Source organism: Leptodactylus fuscus, chromosome 10, assembly GCF_031893055.1.
Source record: "Leptodactylus fuscus isolate aLepFus1 chromosome 10, aLepFus1.hap2, whole genome shotgun sequence".
In the NCBI taxonomy this organism is placed as follows: Eukaryota; Metazoa; Chordata; class Amphibia; order Anura; family Leptodactylidae; genus Leptodactylus; species Leptodactylus fuscus.
In genome coordinates, this window is record NC_134274.1 from 39,151,427 (window position 1) to 39,174,802 (window position 23,376).

Here is a 23,376-nt window from a genome sequence, read left to right on the forward strand (position 1 = left end):
CTACTTATGACTAACCATGGCAGACAACTAGTTATGAAGAGTTGGGTTTGGCAAAACTAGAGAATTAGGAATCTCTGATCCGGCCTCCCAACTCCACAGCCTTGGTACATTGTATTACATGATGCTTTACCTGGTATTGCCAGATTTCGCAGTGCACTGAGAGCTGCGTGTTGTACGGCGACATCTCCATTCTCCACATGTTGTTCTAACAAATCTAAAAGTTGGTGAACCACACCAAGCTCCACCATGCGGACACAGTTAGTATCTGTAAAAAAATAAATAAATAAAAATAAAATGTTGGTTAAGCTGTTCAGTGCTGTTGCAATTGGTATTGTCCTGACTACATTCTTACAATTCCATCCTTGGATTCTGCCATAATGCTTGGGTTGTCCTTTATTGAGTGAACTCAATGTTCTTAAAGGGATCCTATCATTAAAATGCTATTTTTTTATTCCTAACACGTAGGAAAAGCCTTAAGAAAGGCTATTCTTCTCCTACCATTAGATGTCTTCTCCAGGCCGCTGTTCGGTAGAAATCACGGTTTTCTTCGGTATGCAAATGAGTTCTGTCGCAGCACTAAGGGCGTCCCCAATGCTGAGAGAGAAATCTCCAGCACTGCCTCCATCTTCATCTGGAGCGACTTCTTCCCACTTCTTCCAGCGTTGGGGTCAAACTTCTACGAATGCGCAGTAGGACCTTGGGCAGAGCTGACTGCACATGCCCATAGCCATCTTTTTGTAGCCACTTATGCAAGCATGCTGCGCATGCACAGTACGCTCCTGTAGTTCAACAGAGTACAGAGCGTAAGCGTCCACAAAAAAATGGCCATGGGCATGTGCAGTCAACTCTGCCCGAGGCCTGATAGCAGAGCCGACTACACGTGTAGAATTTTGACCCCAGTGCTGTAAGACAACGCAGGAGAGGTCGTTCCAGACAAAGATGGAGGCGGTGCTAGAGATCTCTCTTGCAGCATTGGGGACGCCCCCAGTTCTGCGAGAGAATTAATTTGCGTACCGAAGAAAACCGGGATTTCTACCAAACGGCGGTACGGAGAAGACATCTAAAGGTAGGAGAAGGATTTGTGGGTTTGCAAAGTTAAAACAAGGCGCAAAGATAGTTAACCTCTACACTGCTGCAGACAATGCTAAGTGTATGCTAAGTAATGCAGTAGAATATACAGTACACAGAAAATGGCTGACATCAGACATTACCACCTGACAATATAAGAGACAATATGGTGATAAAATGACTTTTTAGACAGAACATCTTAGACTGTCTCTTCTATTAACACATTCCTATTCTTTTACTACTTCTACGATCATTTTTCTTTTTCTCATCTTTTAATCCGCCGCACATTAAACATCGCCGGCAGTTCTTAGAGTTTTGAGCTTTTCAATCCTTCCAGTACGAGGATGTCAGATACTTCATCTCAGTCCAGTTGGGGCTTCCTAATGGACGTGAGCACATTTTGGAGCAATAGACAAGATGATGACATATCTATCAGCTCTGATGTTAAATGCTTCTCCAGTCTTTGAAGGTAGGGAATGGAAAATAGGTCACTCATCCAGACCTTCTTCACAGTCACTACCGTTTAACGTACAAGTGAAAACCATAGCGCCGGGGGGAATTGTTAGATTTGATGTACAAGGTGGAATAGAGGACATTCAAAGTAAACAGCCAGAGACCTGAACATGGGGATTTAGGTTTCATTTTGTGGAATATAGGTTATAGAAAAGGAGAAGTGAATTATTTTATCGCTTTTCAAATATATTACGTATGATGACTAATGCGATTTCGAAAGTCTATTAAATATTCGGTTTTTTTACTACGTGTCATCAGTTACATGCAAATACATGCAATACAATGCTAAGACTTTATATAACCATGCTAGTGGTGACAGTCTGTTGTCTTGATGAAATACCAATGGATACAACCACGAATGCTGGAACTTTCTTTGGTCTGCCCTTTTACGGATTTCCTTACTGTGTCCGGATTATCTTGTCATCCATGCCCTGCCCCTGCTTGATAACCCAGCCACAATAGAAAAATCTATCAAGACAAGACACTGTCACCACTAAGATGGCTAGAGAAAGGCTTTAAAACTTTGCAAAGATTTTGATAAAGTATATTTGCAAAATGTTAAAATTTTTGCTAAAAATTTAAATATTGTTGTGTTCATTGGAAATCATTTTAAGGCTGAGGCCCCACATTGCACGTGTTTTTTTTTTTTTTTTGCAGATTTTGCTACGGTTTATTGAGCCAAAGCCAAGAATGGCAACAAGAGAAATGGGAAATGTATAGGAAGCTCTTATACCTCTCCCTTTTGCTTAATTCACTCCTGGCTTTGGCTCAAAATACTGCAGAAAAATCTGCAACAAAAAAAGGCTAATGCCCGACGTTGCAGAAACGGAGCTTTTTTTTGTTGCAGATTTTGTTGCTTTTTTTTTTTTTTTTTTTTTTTTTTGAGTCAAAGCCAAGAGTAGCTACAAAAGGAATGGGGAATATCAACAAAGCGCGACAAAATCTGCAACAAAAAAAGCTGCAGTTCCACAACGTGGGGCCATAGCCTAAGGCTTAGAACCTCTAATTTTATTGCAGATTTTGCTGCAGTTCTTTGATCCAAAACCAGGACTGGATTGAGCAGAAGGTAGAAGTATAAGAACGTCCTATGTATTTTTCATTTATTTTGCAGCTATTCTTAGCTTTGGCTCAAAAGAAAAAAAAAAAACAACACGGCAAAATCTGCAGCAAATCTGTGGGGCAACACGGTGGCTCAGTGATTAGCACTGTAGCCTTGCAGCGCTGAGGCCCTAGGTTCGAATCCCACCAGGAACATCATCTGCAAGGAGTTTGTATGTTCTCCTCATGTTTGCGTGGATTTCCTCCCTTTCTACAAAAGACAGACTGGTAGGAAAAAAAAAAAAAAGGTACATTGTGATTAGAGATGAGTGAACACCGTTTGATCGAATAGGTATTCAATCGAATATCAGGCTGTTCGAGGTATTCAATTCCAATCGAATACCACGTGGCAAACGAAGTGAAAATTTGTATCCCACCTTCCCTGGCGCTTTTTTGCACCAATAACTGTGCAGGGGAGGTGGGACAGGAACTTAGACAACGGAGGCATCGAAAAAAAAAAAAAAAATTGGAAAAAGCCTTGTCTGCCGAAGTCAGGTGACCTCTGATTCATAAGAATAGTGTCGGCCATGTTAGTCTTATTTTAGTTTTGGAGAGATGGGGAGAGCTTGGTCTCAGGGTGAGAAACAGAATTTAGCGTGGTCTAGGCAGGAAAACATTCTTATAAAACAGCTCTTTTCAGAGCTACACTGGAAGTACACTGTACACATACAGTGAACCAGCCAATCATGCAGCAGGGTAGCAGCAGAGGACATGGGCGAGGACGTGGCTATCCAGCTAAGTTTCCAGTCCACAGTCCAGGTACTGGAGAGGGGCTGCCAGCATTGCTCCTTGTCAGTAGCAGAAGGGGGCAAGGACGTGGATATCCAGCTGGGTATCCAGTACACAGTCCAGGTACTGGAGAGAGGCTGCCAGCACCCACTTCACTCATCCTCCTCCTCCAACCCCAACCCCTTCACGCTATTGTAATACTTAAAAAAAACTTCACTGTGGTTACCTCATTAATTTCTTAGGGCTCCCCCCAAGAGCCTGCAATGCATTTTTTTTTAGGGCTACACGCCAAGGTCCTGCAATTCAGTGTTTTAGGGCTACACCCCAAGGTCCTGCAATTCAATGTTTTAGGGCTCCCCCACAAGGGCCTGCAATTCAATCTTTTAGGGCTACACCCCAAGGTCCTGCAATGCAATGTTTTATGGCTCCCCCACAAGGGCCTGCAAATCAATGTTTTAGGGGTCATCCAAAGGGCCTAACACTCTGCTGCTACAAGGCTCAACTCACCCAAAGGGCATAACATTCTGCTGGTGCAATGCTCAACTCAATTAAAGGTGGAACGTTTAGATGGCTTCTTTCCAAACTGAGAGTGATTCCTTTCGGTAAGATGTGATGGCTGTTTCCAGCCCTGATTATCCTGGTTGATCGTGTTCAGTAATGAGGCCAGCTCAGCATGAGGATCTTCTACGTTAGGTTGTCCATGCCCACTAATGTGCATGAAGACTCGATCACAGTAAATGTTCTTATTTTTCTCCATTCCAATCTCTGAATGAACTGCTCTGAAAGATGGCCTAGGCACTGCTGCAATGGCAATCACTGGGTTTTCCTGTTCTGGTTCCAAAGAATCTTGTGTCTTACTTGAAGAAGAGACAATCTTAGTCTGACTGCTGGTTGCTTGTCCTGCAGCATTTGGAGTTGGGTCTGTCAGCCTTGTGATGAACTCCACACACACATCCACAAAGACAGTTCAGGGTGGGTACTGTTGGATTTCCCATTGCCTATTCCATCTGTGGTTGTCATGGGCAATGTGATTTAAAGGGGTGCTTGGTAATGTTGCTTTAGCTTAAAATTGGGGTTTGTGTCCATCCAATTGGGGAGGAAAGAAGGTTTCCAGGTATTTTTCCACTTTCATAGAGGTTTTTTGAGTGTGGAAAGTGTCTAGTTGATACGCTGTGATGGTGGGGTAAAACTGTGACTTGGGCTTGTTAGATGCCCCCAGACATGCTTCCCCTGCTGTCCCAGTTGCATTGCAGAGGTGTTGCCATCATTTCCAGGGGTGTCATAGTGGACTTGGTGACCCTCCTGAGTCAAATGGTGGGTTCCCCTGAAACGAGCATTTCTTCCCCATAGACTATAATGGGATTCGATATTCGTTCAAATAGTCCAATATTGAGCGGCTATTCAAAACGAATATTGAATATTTCTCTAATTGTGATCCCTATATGGCACTCACAATCTACATTAAAAAAATAAATAAAATAAAAAAAAATCTGCATTTCCACAACGTGGGGCTGCAGCCTATGTCCATAGTGTTCATATTTGGATTGTCACAGTGGACGTAATACTCCTTATTGCTTAGAAATATCTCCAAGTAGGCTTTCACAATATAAGTTAACAACGTCCTTAAAGCACTTAGTAAAATGTGCTGTTTGAAGTCGAGATAATACTAAGAAATTGTATCATCATACAGGGAGTGTATCACCAGGAAACTCAACATGAAACCAGCCACAATGCATTGTTGGGGATATTATACTGAGCACCATCATATCTTTACATAGTTCAATAGATGCACCATTTCCTTGAAAAAGATTATATATATATATATATATATATATATATATATATATATATATATCTATATCTATAGTTAGAAATATGCAAATCAGGCTCATGTCCAATGAGGAGTGGCAGAGTCTCCAGGGACTCCATCTCTACTGTTGATTTATGCAACATTTCTTAAAGGTGCAATTCCTATTTAATTCTAATCCTAGGTTTTCCATGCTCAAAGAATAACCTCTGTGTTGTCACCTACTGTATAGTCACTACAAATAGGATTTTTTACTATATTAAATAAATATTACCATTTCTTGCAAAATTAGCAATGGCAAGTGCTCCAGTCATCTGAAGAAGGGTGTGCCGAGAGGTTAGCCATGAAGGAATGTTCTGGTACACAACGCCACCGCCATTGTCAAAAAGTTTCTGCATGGATTCATCTGGGAAAGGAAATGATGCACACGTAAGGATAACTTGCAAATGGACTACAAATGTAATGCAATATTATTTTGATTTTAGTCTATGCATTTTTTGGTGAATATGCTTAAGATTTCTTTTAAATGAAGGTTGTCAGACACCCTAACCCATCGTTCACATCTGCGTTTGGTAATCCGTTTGGAGAGTCCGCATGGAGACCCCCCTGAATGGACTACTGCAAGTAGTGTGCAGTGAAAGCACACGTACCCCATAGACTATAATGGGGTCCGTGTGCCCGCCATGTGGTGTCTGCACGTAACATGCGGACAGAAAAGTACTTTGTGATCTACTTTCATGTCCACATGACTTGCACGGAGAGCACACGGACCCCATTATAGTCTATGATCATGAAGTGACTCTGCTGACTGTGTCCCAGGCTACTAAACAAAGTGGAAAAGTGATCTGCCAAAAGCCATAGATCAGTGTTTCAGTGGCTAGTGCAATATTACAATATTTTTAATCCTGTGATAAGAGCGGAGTATAAACTCTGCTTCTGTATTCTGGGGATAGTAAAATAATGCAAGTTTTGTAACCGTGACCTTAGTATTGAGGGAGTATCAGTAACCATAGAATTCAGTGGTACTGCTAATATTTCCCTTTAGACAGGTGGCCCATGAATCAGAGGAAACTGAATTTGTGGTTGTCTTGATGTGGGTGCGCAGTGTAAGGCGGCAATTACATTCGGCACATACCTCTGATATAAAATACAATGTTCAGATGGCTATGCTGCTTTGTAGAGATGTAATTAGTACTTTGGGATGTTGGGAGTTCTGCTTGTCAATGAATGTGCTCTTCGTGAAAGTGCCAAGCTAAAAAACGGATCTAGATTTAAGCTTCTAGTTTTTAACCCCTTCCCAACATTTGATGTAGCAATGTTTAACTTGACTGTCTGATCATCTCTCAGAAGACAACAGAAGTCATTGGAAACTCATTTAAGGAGTCGATTGAACGCTCCGTGCCACAGTATTGGTAACGCATGATGTGGTTTTCTCTGTGCCTACACCAGAATTTGCTTTAATTGACTGTATTTCCCCATTCTGAATACAATCTACTCACCACCAAGAAGCAATGACACAATAAGGTCTGATGAGGACTTCATGGTACACATGTCTTCTGTCTGTGAACTGTCCTGTAGTCTCTGAAGGATTTCGCATAGGGTCTCCTGAACAGAAGCGTCTACCAGCTGTAATTTAAGGGGCTCTGAGAAGAGAACAACAAGTATCACAATGAAAGCGGCACTTTAATCTGCAATTATAATAAAATATTATGATCCTACAGCCTGGCTTAAAGGGTTAAATGTGGTCATAAACTTGGAATTCTATGTTGCTTGAGATGTAGTTATTTGATTCATAGAATATTTCCGCGGCATGTGTTACTTGTTTTACCAAGAAACAAACATCTTGGATGCAGGCATCAAAAACCATCCCATAATGTCTGAGTGTAGATCAAGACTATACTCAGCGAAACAAATGTTGGTTGATTTTAGTGTGAAGATCAGTTCATTCGAGGGTCCAGATCAGATAGTAGCCGCTTATTTGTAAGTCACAGATATCTGATTATCTGTACCATAAGATGGCTAGAAGCTTCCACCTTTGGTCCACCAACTGATGACAAAGATGGACACACAGAGCATAACTATTGTGAGACCCAGTGCAAATATTGTCCAGGGGCCACTACCCCCTCCCTACAGCGTATATTTTATAGTGATAGTTAAGGGTGCTACAGTGGAGAACAGTGCCTAGATCTCTGTATATAGCAGTGAGGACAGCGCCTAGATTTCTGTATATAGCAGTGAGGACAGCGCCTAGATCTCTGTATATAGCAGTGAGGACAGCGCCTAGATCTCTGTATATAGCAGTGAGGACAGCGCCTAGATCTCTGTACAGTATATAGCAGTGAGGACAGCGCCTAGATCTCTGTATATATAGCAGTGAGGACAGCGCCTAGATCTCTGTACAGTATATAGCAATGAGGACAGCGCCTAGATCTCTGTATATATAGCAGTGAGGACAGCGCCTAGATCTCTGTACAGTATATAGCAGTGAGGACAGCGCCTAGATCTCTGTATATAGCAGTGAGGACAGTGCCTAGATCTCTGTATATAGCAGTGAGGACAGTGCCTAGATCTCTGTATATAGCAGTGAGGACAGCGCCTAGATGTCTGTATATAGCAGTGAGGACAGCGCCTAGATCTCTGTATATATAGCAGTGAGGACAGCGCCTAGATCTCTGTACAGTATATAGCAGTGAGGACAGCGCCTAGATCTCTGTATATAGCAGTGAGGACAGTGCCTAGATCTCTGTATATAGCAGTGAGGACAGTGCCTAGATCTCTGTATATAGCAGGAAGGACAGCGCCTAGATCTCTGTATATAGCAGTGAGGACAGCGCCTAGATTTCTGTATATAGCAGTGAGGACAGCGCCTAGATCTCTGTATATAGCAGTGAGGACAGCGCCTAGATCTCTGTATATAGCAGTGAGGACAGCGCCTAGATCTCTGTATATATAGCAGTGAGGACAGCGCCTAGATCTCTGTACAGTATATAGCAGTGAGGACAGCGCCTAGATCTCTGTATATAGCAGTGAGGACAGTGCCTAGATCTCTGTATATAGCAGTGAGGACAGTGCCTAGATCTCTGTATATAGCAGCTAGGACAGTGCCTAGATCTCTGTATATAGCAGTGAGGACAGTGCCTAGATCTCTGTATATAGCAGTGAGGACAGTGCCTAGATCTCTGTATATAGCAGCTAGGACAGTGCCTAGATCTCTGTATATAGCAGTGAGGACAGCGTCTAGATCTCTGTATATAGCAGTGAGGACAGCGCCTAGATCTCTGTATATAGCAGTGAGGACAGTGCCTAGATCTCTGTATATAGCAGCTAGGACAGTGCCTAGATCTCTGTATATAGCGGAGAGGACAGTGCCTAGATCTCTGTATATAGCAGCTAGGACAGTGCCTAGATCTCTGTATATAGCAGTGAGGACAGTCCCTAGATCTCTGTATATAGCAGTGAGGACAGCGCCTAGATCTCTGTATATAGCAGTGAGGACAGTGCCTAGATCTCTGTATATAGCAGTGAGGACAGTGCCTAGATCTCTGTATATAGCGGAGAGGACAGTGCCTAGATCTCTGTATATAGCAGCTAGGACAGTGCCTAGATCTCTGTATATAGCAGCTAGGACAGTGCCTAGATCTCTGTATATAGCAGTGAGGACAGTCCCTAGATCTCTGTATATAGCAGTGAGGACAGTGCCTAGATCTCTGTATATAGCAGTGAGGACAGTGCCTAGATCTCTGTATATAGCAGTGAGGACGGTGCCTAGATCTCTGTATATAGCAGTGAGGACAGTGCCTAGATCTCTGTATATAGCAGTGAGGACAGTCCCTAGATCTCTGTATATAGCAGTGAGGACAGTGCCTAGATCTCTGTATATAGCAGCTAGGACAGTGCCTAGATCTCTGTATATAGTAGTGAGGACAGTGTCTAGATCTCTGTATATAGCAGTGAGGACAGTGTCTAGATCTCTGTATATAGCAGTGAGGACAGTGCCTAGATCTTTGTATATGACATTGAGGAAGTGCCTAGATCTCTGTATATAGCAGTGAGGACAGTGCCTAGATCTCTGTATATAGCAGCGAGGACAGTCCCTATATCTCTGTATATAGCAGCGAGGACAGTGCCTAGATCTCTGTATATAGCAGTGAGGACAGTCCCTAGATCTCTGTATATAGCAGCAAGGACAGAGCCTAGATCTCTATATATAGCTGTGAGGACAGTGCCTAGATCTATGTATATAGCAGTGAGGACAGTGTCTAGATCTCTGTATATAGCAGCAAGGACAGTGCCTAGATCTCTGTATATAGCAGTGAGGACAGTGCCTAGATCTCTGTATATAGCAGTGAGGACAGTGCCTAGATGTCTATATATAGCAGCGAGGACAGTGCCTAGATCTCTGTATATAGCAGTGAGGACAGTGACTAGACCTCTGTATATAGCAGCGAGGACAGTGTCTAGATCTCTGTATATAGCAGTGAGGACAGTTTCTAGATCTCTGTATATAGCAGCAGAGACAGTGACTAGATGTCTGTATATAGCAGCGAGGACAGTGCCTAGATCTCTGTATATAGCAGTGAGGACAGTGTCTAGATCTCTGTATATAGCAGCGAGGACAGTGCCTAGATCTCTGTATATAGCAGCAAGTACAGTACCTAGATGTCTGTATATAGCAGCGAGGACAGTACCTAGATGTCTGTATATAGCAGCGAGGACAGTGCCTAGATCTCTTTATATAGCAGTGAAAACAGTGACTAGATCTCTGTATATATCAGCAAGGACAGTGACTAGATCTCTGTATATATCAGCAAGGACAGTGACTAGATCTCTGTATATATTAGCAAGGACAGTGCCTAGATTTGATCCCACTTAAATTAATAACAGTGGATCTTGCAATGTGAGACGCAGCTTGTAATGTTCCTAGCTCTACTGGATTATTGAAGCAGAGCCGAGTAGGTAAGTATGCTGCTAACACTGTGTGGTTTGTGACTATTTGTTATAAATTGTGGAGTACACGGATATGGGGTATGTGTTTGAAAACAAAAAAATCCCCTTTTCTGGCACAATTCTGACTTATTCACAGGTAGCTACATTTTCAATGCGGCAAAAATCAATAACACCCGTTTGATCTTTTAATAAAATGGAGGACACCCATATAAAAACACAATCTGTCTGAGTAGGGGGCCTGCCCTTACAATGATATAAGTACCATTTTTATATGTCATATCATATATATCATATATTTTATATGTCAATAACACACCCTTATTACATGTTCTAGCCCCACCCCAGACAACACTATACAAAATAAAAATTACTGTAAAAACCATTTTAGAAAGTTTTTTAGTAGCACTTTGTGTGTTATTAAATAAAATAATGAAAGGTGAAAAAAAAGAAACATTTTCCTTCCTCTTTTGTTTATATTTTCCCAAATGTAAAAAGAAAAAATAAAACATATGCAAAAATAAAAAAAACACAAAAATTAATCCGTGTGTCATCGAAAAGAGACACAGAAATTAATGGATAAAATTGTCACAGCTCTCAAAACCGCGCATACAAAAAAAACCTAAAAAAAATGTGTCTGGTCCTGAACCAGAAATGGGCCCGGTACTGAAGCTGTTAAGAATAGAAGTGTTTAGACCTTTTTAAATATTTTTCTATATTTTTAAATTTTCTCTTAACAAGAACAAATGTTTTCCTCTAAGTTGATTTTTTCCGCTTTCTTCATTAGTGTTTTCGTTAGATAACCAGTTTAGTGCATCAGGGCGCAGCACCGCTATTACTTTCAATTTAATTCTCGCAGAGTTACCATGCGATGGCCAAATTAATTTAACGTATCGCATGGTTTACAAAATGTTTTCCTTCTCCCATAAGCAAGGCGCTCATCAAATATGCATGAAGGTTTCGTACGTTAGCAATTATAGACTGGTCCTCTACACTTTACCTGGATAGTCAACGCAGTGGCAAAGGATTGATAGATTCAGTGGAAGCCAAAAACACAATGCAATTGCTCTGTCCCATCTGGCAGTGAAAACGTAATGGTGTGCTCCAACAGATGCCAGTTATTGCCAATCCTCTGTGAAATCCGGCTCTCTTCACAAGGAGGAAGCTTGAGCATAGCCCCATCCATCCTGACCTGTTCTGTCCTGATACACATGGCTTCCCACTAGACTCACTCCAGCCAGCTGAAATCCTCTACTCATTACCCAGGCGGTAAGCTTCTGTGCGGAGAGCCGCTTACACTAGACACTGTGATACATGTACGTACCGTTCTCTGCCAGCATCTGGAGGACCTCAATGATAATTTCAACTCTTTCATGGTTTTCTGCCCTCTTCAGCTGCTTTACCAGCTGCTCAACAACCATGGTTTTACTTAAGGCTTCCTTAGCACTTTCTGAAACACAAAAAGAAAAAGAGTAAACATGAAACTCCTTATTTCCCAGAGATCCTAGTAACAAGGAGTCAATGATGTTTTCAAGGAGTTGTTCACATTCAGAACAGTATTAAGGGAAAGGTTATTGTTTGTGTAATGAAAAGTTGTAGAATTTTCCAATATTCTCTCTGTATCAATTATTCACAGTGTTCTAGGTCTCTATTTACTGTGATACTGTCATTCTATTACTTCCAGTGGATAAAAATGAGTCCATGGCCACGTGCTGTACAGTCCATGGCCACGTGATCGTGATCTACAACCCATGGCCACGTGATCTACAGCCCATGGCCACGTGATCTACAACCCATGGCCACGTGATCTACAGCCCATGGCCACGTGATCTACAGCCCATGGCCACATGATGTACACAGCTCGTTACAGTCTCAGCACAGTAATCAGACAGCTGCCTGGCTGATTATACAAAACATTTGTATCAACAGTTTCCAAAAAGTGGACAGCCCCTTTAATTTATACTTAATTCATACCTCTCTATGTTGCAGTTTGTAGCATGCTATACAGTAGATATTATAATAGCATGCAGTGCTTATTACTATTTAACCCCTTCCCGACATCCGCTGCAATAGTATGGTGGATGCCGGGTCTTTAAAGATGGCGACCACTATACTGCAGCAAGGCTGCCCAAAGTCTTCTACAGTGGAGACCCATATTGTCCATTTATCCTGGCATTAATAAATCACAATAAATCATTTATAGCATGTTTAGGTTTTAAACTTTGAAGGCTGAATGAGATTTCTAACCTAGATCCGCCAGATTGGACAAGGCCAAGAGACCCACACGCACCAACGTATCATTATCTGGGTAGTCTGTTAATATCCTGACCAAGGCCGTGATGACGTCGAGCTCCACCAGCTGCTCTTGTAGCTCATCTGAAAGAAAAATGTATAATAGGTAAGTGATACAGATGTAATTTTATAGAGCACCTCAGAATGTATCAGGCCCTGGAAGAGACAGATTTTGTATATAACAGTAGAGTAGTACATTCGTGTTTAAGTAAGGTTACATTCACATCTGCCCTGGGTTTCCCTCCGACACAGATCCGTCAGAAATTTCTATCTGAAAAAGTGCTGCAAGCTGGATTTCAGTGAAAAATTTAAAAATTGGACACCCAACGGACCCCTTTATAGTAAGTGAGGTCCCTTGGAAGGCCCCAAATGGAGAGCCGCAAACAAAAAGGCAATGGAGAAGACGCGTTGTGATTTTTTTCCCCGCAGTGTTTTTCACAGAAGGTCTGTAGAGTTTTCCTCTGGCCTCCTGCCTCTATATACCAATATATAAAAAGTCAGCATTTCCGAAGGAATCAGCGACATGTTGCAAGAGTTTTGGAAATCTCAGCATTTCCACTGCAGATTTTTTCTGCAATGTGTGGATGGGATTAGCCAGAATCCAGTTAATTTTGCAGCGTTATCTCAAAGTGGGGTCCCAACCTTAAACTGCTCATATACATTAGATAAAAGTTGGGTGAACTGGTTGAATTTGGCCATTTCAGATAACCCTCAATAGAATACTAAATATACAGATATAGCAAATGCCAAAGGGTGGGGGTGGGCTGTAGCAATGCCGTATTACTAATAATTTACTAAACTATATTACAAATTGAAACTATGTTACTCTTTAATGAGATGCGAAAAAAGTCAGCAAATTGTATAGAGCGTTACCGTGGAAAGATGCAACACAAAACGTAACTTTAGGCTGGAAGACCGTGTTTATTCAGTTCATATGACAGTGGAGACAAGGCTACGTGTTTCGACACCGGGCGGGTGTCTTCTTCAGGCCAGGCAAGAGATATCCAGCAATAGGCTTTGAACCACATTAGCGCTCCATACAATTTCCCGGCTTTTTTCGCACCTCATTTTCTGTTTCCGCCACCCTTCTTGGCTGTTGTCCAGGTAGGAGCTGCAACTGTCACCATTGGGTCCACACCAGAACCCATCTACGGGCGCCAGGCTTTGTTTTTATTGGTCCATTCCTCTTTAATGCTTGTTAGTTAGTTGTACCAGTTAAGTGTCAGTAGACATATTGGACACTTGTCAATAGAGAGGAGCGAATACTATTCAAAACAGCAGTTTCGAATAACATGCACCCATAGGAATGAATGGGAGCGGCTGGCGCGCAGGGGGTTAAGCGTCCGGATGCAGGCGCCAGCTACGTGCCGGCTGCGTCCATTCATTCCTATGGAGCGAGGTATCTGAAACGGCCGTTTCGAATACCATACGCTCATCTCTACTTGTGAAACACAATTCCATAGTCCTGACGTTCCAAATACTTACTATTATCATAACAGATGCGTCCGATGGCTCTGCCGGCGTGTAGAAGTAATTCCTGATCGGAGCTCTGCAGCAAAGGCACCAAGGCCATCACTAATCCCGCGTCAATACACGGCTTCCTGGTTTCTTCTATATGAAGAGAATGTATACAATAAAGTATATGTAAAAAGCAGAGAACATTACCATAAGCTTCTCTACAGTAATGGCAATACGCAAAAATACTAAACTAAGTGTTTTTAGCATTGAAAATTATATATGTTTAACCACTTCAGTACCGGGCCAATTTCTAGTCCAGGACCAGACACACTTTAGGTTTTATATGCGGTTTGGAGGGCTGTAACATTTTATCAATTTCTGCGTCTTTTTTTTGGTGACTCATAGGACTTCAATAGTGATTTATTTTTGCAGTCCGTTGCTTTCTACTATGCACCGTGTTTCTTTTGAAACTGAATGAAGTCCGTCAATAATAGATTCTACATTTAGCTAAAAGATTGCACCTTCACTACAGACGTATAAAAACTGCATAAATGTGTAAAATAGTTTCCTCTATTTTTACCTACTAAAAACTCACTTTACAGTCAGTGAATAAGACTTCTTGGTACACAATATAGCAGATTATAGTTAAAGGAATTGTCTATAGAATAGACGATAAGAGCCTAAAGTCTGCCAGCCCCACTGATTACATACTTGGGGTCCAGACTCCACCATTTGCATAAGACAACCGGTCTGTGCACTGCTGTTTCATTCAATCAATGGGCCGTTCCAGACGAAGATGGAGGTGGACCTTTAGATGTCTTCTCCGCGACGCTGTTCAGTAGAAATCCCGATTTTCTTCGGTATGCAAATGAGTTCTCTCGCAGCATTGGGGATGCCCTTAGTGCTGTTTGAGCGCTGGGGCCCGCCCCCAGTGCTGCGAGAGAACTCATTTGCATACTGAAGAAAACCAGGATTTCTACTGAACGGCATCACGGAGAAGACATCTAAAGGTAGCAGAAGAATAGCCTTTTGCTTTCAGCTTTCTTAAGGCTATTCTGACGTGGTAGGCAGAAAAAAATACAATTTTAATGATAGGATCCCTTTAATTATACAATATGTATTTTAGAATGATGTTGTTGTCTTTTTCCATAAAATCCTGCAAGTCTTGAATCGATGGCTACCCTTACCATTCTTGGCCAGCTCGGCAAGAACATGTGCCACCTTCTCTGCACAATTTGGACTGGTTTTCAGTATTTTGCCCAGCGCTTGTAACACATCATAGTCCGTGAGGAGCTTCGCTGATGTCTGCACTGTGGAGAAACACAAAAGCCAGAACAGATATTGTTAGGCTGCAGACCAAATGCAGAATTCTAACATTGAATTGTACCAAATATTTCTGATCAGGATTACATTTCTAAATTACCAGTAGATTCTCAAGTTAGCGACGGATCATAGCTACAATGTGCTTAGTTGGTGGATTTGGTTATTCATTCTGATCAGGTAAGGTAAGGATATGTCATTAGATTCTTATGACAGTTATCAGGTCTTTGGGCGACACATCCCACGCTTGTTCATCTACACTAAGTTAATTTATATGTTCTCTGCCAGAACTTTGCTTTCAGCTATGATAATAAGTAAATGTTAATACCATCTTTAAATCCAATTTTTAATCACGTTTTGGGAATGTTTCTTCACATTTTGGATATGTTTCTTCTGAATCCATCGTGATAGGTTTCACCTAAAGGAGTCTTGAAAATAATAGTAGTAATATAGGAAAATTCCTTTAATTTGAGAAAGAAGCATTCCATTTTAATTAGAGATGACCGTTTTAACATTGCACGTGTCAGTAGGGGTCAGTGCCAATGGCCTTTCTGCTCAAGACAGACTCTGTCATCTCTGCCATTTTAGTCTATTGAATACAATCACTGGGACACTGTATATGGGGTCCGTCTGGTTAGGGCCCTGATGGGTAACCTTTGACATGCGTGGTGAGACATTTTTGCTGAGAAGCAGCATCTAGGGGCATGGCAACTCTACTGCTCCCTGCTGAGAGCACTGTACGAATGGTGGCCATCTTACCTCCGTTAAGGAGGTAAGAACGGTGTCCCAAAGTTGCCCTGTAAGCAGCAGATGACTGGACCATGGTCCATTCCAGTGACTGCAGGGGGATAGGAGAATCATCTCAGGTGTATGTACTCTGTAAACCCCGCGCCATTATCTTAAAGCAGCTACCAAAATCTCACCCTGCTGCCATTCAACTCTGCCAAGACCTCGCTGTGCTGCCACTGTACCCAACAACACAGTGACTGCTCAGCAATTCTAGGGGAAGAGGACAACCCATAAAATACTGTTGACTCTGCCAAGACCTCGCTGTGCTGCCACTGTACCCCAACTCAGTGACTGCTCAGCAATTCTAGGGGAAGAGAACACCCTATAAGAGACTGTTAACTTTGCCAAGACCTTACTGTGCTGCCACTGTACCCCAACAAAGTTACCGCTCAGCCATACTGAGAGAAGAGAAGACCCCATCAGAGACTGTAAGCTCTGCCAAGACCTTACTTTGCTGCCACTGTACCCCAACACAGTGACTGCTCAGCAATTTTAGGGGAAGAGATCACCCTATAAGAGACTGTTCACTCTGCCAAGACGTCACTGTGCTGCCACTGTACCCCAACAAAGTTACCGCTCAGACATGCTGAGAGAAGAGAAGACCCCATCAGAGACTGTTGAATTTGCCAAGACCTTACTGGTCTTAAAGTGTATGAAATACTAACCTTCACCTGAAAATTTAGCAAATGAAATTCAACAACAAAAAGTCACTAAGCCATAATGTAAAGAATTATTGGTTTTTAATAATTAAATATTAATAAATACAGTACATATATTAAAAATATAACTGTTATTAGAGCTACAAAGATCACAAAATTATGGATTTTTCTAGAGATGAAGCCACCTGCGTTATGCTCATTTTTTTTTTTTTTTTTTTTAACTAATTTTGACACAATGTTGGCCATCACTGGGCCGGGCACAGTGTATGGTGGTGCTGTCTGTTAGAGATGTTGATGGTGTGTGTGTGGAGAACTTACTGGCTATGCCACTGGGCACAGTCACTGTTAGTGTAGACATTCTCTCCAGGTAATTACCGATGGGTTCATCCTCTTACCATATGTAAGTATAATACCATATACCACATTGTATGCTTAATATGGAAGCATTTTCTCTGGTTGACGTCCTATACACACACAATGGTTCACATTTTTTAACCCCTTCCCACCGGAGGTATTTTTTGATTTTCGTTTTTTACTTTCTGCCTCCCAAACCACATAACTTTTCTATTTTTCTGTTCACAGAGCCATATAATGCTGAGTGACCTACCTACATTTTTTATTTTTATGTGTCCTCTTTTAGGATTCTGTCTGCCACATTTACTTGAAATGTAATAAGGTGCAAAACCAGACACAGCCCATGGACAAGAATGTAGTGTTTTAGCTAAAAGCATACCCTTTGCTATTCTTTCTAGATAACCATGTAACTGTCATAGCAGTTATTTATCTATCGTTGTGGCCCTTGGTGACCATCTCCACTGATAGGGACCCCACCTATCATGTACTCGTCTCCAGGTGCACATAGGATTTGTCAAAGGGGTGGGAGGCGGGCATATCAATGGGGTTGGACACTCTGGTAAGAGGCATTTATCATGGGGTAGAATCAAACAGCCCCCAAACAGCAGCCCCCTCTACTGACCTCCCAAACAATATAATGCCCCAGTTACTGACCCCCACAGTCATCATTCAGGAGAGGGTCAACAAGAGGGTGGTTGGGTTGTTTAAACTATCACACCACCCACTTGTCTATACTACTGAGATGAAATTACTACCCCTACATCCCTACAGCCTTGTATCCTATGGGTGTATTTTGGTATGGACTCCTAATGTTTCTACGACAAGACAAAGAACCCATCCGCTTTGCCAACCGGGTGTCACCCTTCCCATGCTCCAGAGTAGTCATATTATGGGGAATACATCTATTTACTGAAACAGTGGAGTGGTGATATACCTCCTTTAGCAAGGCCTGAGCATAGGGACAAGGAGAAGAGCTGTTGCTGTTCATAGAAAAGAATATATATAAAGAATCTTTTCATATTTAACTAGGGTTGAGCCGATCTTGAGATTTCAGGAATGTTTTTAAAATCCGATTTCCGATCATTGTCCATCCGATCCCAATTCTGATCCTAATGCAAATCAATGGGATTTTTTAAAATCGATCGAAAATCAGATTTTAAAAACAATCCTATTCACTACACAGCGTAGAGTCCAAAAATTGAAGACTTCAATTTTTGGACTCCATGCTGCGTAGTGATTCAAAAAATCCGACGGATACTTAGTCCCCCCTGCTGTCCGCTTACCTGCACAGAACCGCTGCCGCTCCCCGAAGCTCCTGGTCATTGTTCTCTGTCTTCTCCTCTATCATTCACATGCTGGCAGAGTGCCGTACGTGCCCCCACCTCCCTAGGCTAGTGTTACTGATGCTGGGAGAAGGCAGGGCTTGTTGTGACTTAGGAGAATGTGGGCAGGTACAGGGCAGAAAGCCATGAGTGCCCACCCACACTCTCCTAAGCCACAACAAGCCCCGCTTTCTCCCAGCATCTGTAACACTAGCCTAGGGAGGTGGGGGCGCGTACGGCGCTCTTCCAGCGTACGAGTTACAGAGAAGACGACAGAACAACAGCCGGGAGCTCCGGGGAGCGGCAGCGGTTCTGTGCAGGTAAGGTTGAGCGATCTGGATCAGAATTCTGTTCCCGATCTTCTTTAGGCGGGATTGGAACCTGCTCGTGATTGTGAAATTTACTTGATCGCCGATCGGGATCTGATCTTTTCCGATCCTGATCGCTCAACCCTATATATAACATGGAGAAGATGGCTCTTCTTTAAGTAAAGCTAATGCAAACCTCCATTGCAGTCCATATAGGATATACAGCATTCCCTTAAAAGAGTGCATACAACTTTCTTTTTTAAAGTCATTGCTGAAAAATGTTCTTAACTGTCCTGCTCCGCCATAATTGCCGAGAATTACCTTCATTTTACTTTATGCATCAAAAGGGAAGGATTTTGTCAGACACGAGGATAGCATGCTGAAAATACATTCTTTTGAATTTCGAAGTACAGTAAAAAAAAAAAAAAAAAAAAAAAAAAATTATGTGGGACATTTTAAAATTCCATCTGTCACCTTTCCTTGAGATGGCCCTGTTGCCATGCCGACAGAATGAATCATAAGAATATGGAGATCGTTTTCCAGGGCCCGTCGTTGGAGGACTGACAGGTAAAATTAGCCAACGACTACTGAAATTAGGTAAATCACATTCTGCAATTATCTCTACATAGTTATCCGGTGTAATGACTGACTTTGTAAAGTCATTAAAAGGAACTGAATTTACCTGAATGTCAGTAACTCTAACACATTCTCCCGTACATAGGAATTGTGGCAAAATGTCTGAGGAACAGCCCATACTTTTACAACAGTACTAGAGATGAGCGAGTAGTATTCGATCGAATACCTCGCCGCCATAGGAATGCGTGTAAGCGGCCAAACACCAAGGGATTAAACGCATGAAATGCTCGATGCACTTAACCCCTTGGTGTTCGGCCGATTACATGAATACTTATGGTGGCGAGGTATTCGATCGAATACTACTCGCTCATCTCTAAACACTACTTTTCTTCTTTCCTGTGTAAGCGTCGCTCGATTTACGTCAACTCTGTCATTATTTTTTTCCCACATTTTTCAAATCTTGGAGAAACCCTTTAAACCCAAGTTTATTATACAGCTGTTAACTAACATTAGTGGCCAGTACTGGTGGAAACTTAACCATTTAACCACAAACTTGACTGCAGTACCTAAGCAGTTTTACAGAGGGCGGGGGAACAGGAAGTGCCAGTGGGTCACCATGGCAGCTTTGGTCTAACACTGGTCACTAGTGGCAGGGCCTAATAGGTTCCCTAGTGAAACGCTGACAGGTATAATACATTGCTATAGGAAAGTATTGCTATGTATCATATAATTGATTACAGGTAGAGTTGAGCGATCAGGATCAGAAAAGATCAGATTCCAATTGGCGTAAAATCAGAATTCCGATCCTGATCTTTTCCGGCACGATTGAGGTCAGAGGTTATCTCAAGATCGGTTCAACCCTATTCATGTATATATCATGAATACGGTAGAGCAATCGGGAAAGATTGGATCCCGATTGGCGATCGAGTAAATTTCACGATCGGGATTGGCTGGAAAATGATCGGAAATCGGATTTAAAAAAATAAATAAATAAAATTCTGAAATCTCAAGATCAGCTCAACCCTAACTACAGGCTCACATGTAAGTTCCCTACGTATTCTGTGTACAAAAGTAGTAAGTAGTGATGAGCGAGTAGTATTCGATCGAATACCTCGCTGGCATAGGAATGCGTGTAATCGGCTCGGCTGAACACCAAGGAGTTAAACGCATCGAATATTCAAAGCATTTAACCCCTTGGTGTTAAGTCGATTGCACGCATTCCTATGCCGGCGAGGTATTCGATCGAATACTACTACAGAAAAGTAATATCGTTTTACACTACATGGTGAACAGCATAAAATCTGCAAAATCTGGTGAAATTTCTTTTTGTGACAACTCATCCAGCTCAAAAACCAAACCAGTCTATAGCTTTCATTTGCTATCCGTACTCTTTCCTACACCATATAGTTCTCTTTCCATTAGGTAACAAGGATCATGTTACTTTTCTATATCTATCAATTGAGACCTTCCATAACTTTTTATACAGTTTGCACTCTTTGTATTGCCATCTTGTCTAGTACTATGTACGTATTCTGCTTATGAGCTTCAGTATATTGAGTGGTAACAATAGGATATAAAGCTCTTGAGTGATCGCAGGTGCATGAAAATAAGTCATTTTCCATCTCATGAACTTGGAAATCTTCCGATTTTTTTTCTAGCAGGATTTATTCAGGTTGTACTGCCCATGACCTAGATATAGTGCACCGGCAGGCGCTGCCTATCAGTCACATCTCAGGCAGCAGGAGCTGAAAGCGTTGGGAGAGATTAGCATAATACTTAACTGTCTTCATCTATTGCCAGCAGGACCTCATTGAGGCTTTGCAGGATCTGCTTCTCATCCTCACCATCCACTCCACAAAGTTTGAGGCACTCCAAATGCTGGCACAGACTCTCAGCATGGCAAACAGAAGCCCCTTCAGAAACAGTTGGCTTTATAAGTTCCTCGGGCACTAAAATGAAGAGTTAAAGTCATTAAAACAAGCTCTTAGTAAATATCTACATCCTGGATGAAGAAACATTAATTAGAAAGCAATTTCCCAATTTCCTTAATTCTGAGCTCTCACTTGTCTACGCAGCTTGAACGCAGTTACTCACTTTGGCATTTCTTGCAGGTTTTAAGATCTTTCTTAAAACTTTTAAAACAACCATCTCTAGTAGGTTTTCTGCCTTCGACGTTCAGTTTTGCTACATGTGTCTAGTAGAAGCGAAAATGTTCCCCAAATGGAGTGAACCGAGACAAACTGCGCACATTTTGGGGTCCTGGACTGTTGCCAAGTACATGGGCGTTAGAGATGAGCGAGTAGTATTCAATCGAGTAGGTATTTGATCGAATACTACAGTACATGAAATACTCGAACTCGGTCGAATACCACGCGGTAAATGCAGTAAAAATTCGATTCCCAAAAACAAAAAAACGTATACAGTAGAGATGAGCGCGTGGTGAAATATTCGAAAATTCAAAATTCGATTCGAGTAGACCTCAATATTCGACTACTCGATCGAATACTACTTGCTCATCTCTAGTGGACATCTATCTCCTATGACTGCCAGCAATGTGAAGGAGAAACTGCAACAAGTACTCATTTTCCCTGCAGCGCCTCCACAGGGCACATGATAGATTGCATGGTGCTCATTGAACTCAGTATGTGGTCTATATACCTACTAGCTCAGAAAATACTGTGAGTATTCGAAAATATTTTATAAAACTAGATGACTTTAGAAATCATTATTTACTATATACCGTATTTTTCGGATTATAAGACACCCCCCCCCCCCAAATTTGGGTGGAAAAACAGGGGTGCATCTTATAGTCCGAATGTGGAATACAAGAGAGCAGCGGAAGAGCAGAATTACAGCATCGCCATGCTCCTGCCGCCGCTGCTTTCCTGCAACGGCCGGAGCGTGGTGATACTGTGAGCCTCAGCAGCTAAAACCTTCTCCAACATCCACTGTTCTATTACAGCAGATGCAGAGTTTGTAAAGCTAATGGCGGCCTCTGTACTTCAGAGCGGTCACAATAGCAACCAGATCTCCGTGTCTCCGCTGTAACGTACAGCAGAGACACCGGAGCTAATGCCCACGATCAGTGTGTTCTCTGAGCATGGGCATTAATACTTAAAGTCCCCCCAGTTGAAAAGTTGAAAAATCTCAGTTTTCCCTCCCATACCTGAAAACGGAGACCTCGTATGCAGTGTAAGGAACCCCCTAACTAATAACTAAGAAAAACCAAGGTGCAGTGCAGTATAGATATAATAGGATGACATATCCTTGTCTGGTGAAGAAACATGAAATATATAAAGTTTAATTTACATAAAATTGGAAAACTTTAATTAATGGAGGATGATCAAATGTACAACGTAAAGTGCACAATATATTTTCTAGAGACAGATTAATATTTGGGTAGTACAAGTGGATTACGTGCAGCTTTTATATGTACTTTTTCAGCTCAGTGAGACTCAAAATCTGGAGGAACAATCCTATTATCATTTTAGCAAAGCTTCAGACTTGAAATGCAAATAAATAAAACTTTAAGTGCACTGTGTCACCACAAACTGACCTATATCTAATCCCATAATGGTATAGGACGGACATATTCATCACGAGGAAGGGGCAGATAATGCTCCATAACTAATTGGTTGGTCATAGTAATAATGCGGGCACTGCCATTATATCCACACAATACCAGAAGGCGCCTGGGTGACCAAGTTTTCATGTTAAACATGGTTGTTTAAGAATTTGTAATGCCTTTTAAAAAATTTCCATATCACTAAACATATTTAAAAAAAACTAAAACCTTCAATTTTCACTTTGGCCTAGTAATAGACTGACACTTTCTATTTCTGCAGTTTTTCTTTGTAGAAGTCACCTCATTTACATCAGAGACAAGACGGGATTACTATGGAAGAGAACAGCTCTATAAGTAACATCACTGCTTCTTTATTCCATCCACTATTGGTAATAAATAGAGAGGAGAGAGTAGTAAAATATTCGAGGTTCGATATTCGTTTCGAGTAGAGCCTCGATATTCGACTACTTGATCGAATATCGAATCCCGTTATAGTCTATGGGAAAAAATGCTCATTTCAGGGGAAACCACTATTCGACTAAAGTAGAGTCACCAAGTCCACGAGTAGCAGGAG

The 23,376-nt window shown here is 41.8% G+C and overlaps 1 protein-coding gene across 1 annotated transcript in view; it reads right to left on the minus strand.

Moving 5' to 3' along the window:
- Window positions 1-23,376, minus strand: part of LOC142183046 (rap1 GTPase-GDP dissociation stimulator 1-A-like) — a 54,965-nt gene that overhangs the window by 9,901 nt on the left and 21,688 nt on the right. The window contains exons 2-9 of the mRNA XM_075257944.1: window positions 21,019-21,186; window positions 15,097-15,219; window positions 13,937-14,062; window positions 12,407-12,535; window positions 11,484-11,609; window positions 6,715-6,858; window positions 5,490-5,621; window positions 131-265 (exon numbers count right to left, since the gene is read on the minus strand). Of these exons, the coding sequence (XP_075114045.1) occupies window positions 131-265; window positions 5,490-5,621; window positions 6,715-6,858; window positions 11,484-11,609; window positions 12,407-12,535; window positions 13,937-14,062; window positions 15,097-15,219; window positions 21,019-21,186 (1,083 nt within the window). The remainder of the gene's footprint in view (window positions 1-130; window positions 266-5,489; window positions 5,622-6,714; window positions 6,859-11,483; window positions 11,610-12,406; window positions 12,536-13,936; window positions 14,063-15,096; window positions 15,220-21,018; window positions 21,187-23,376) is intronic.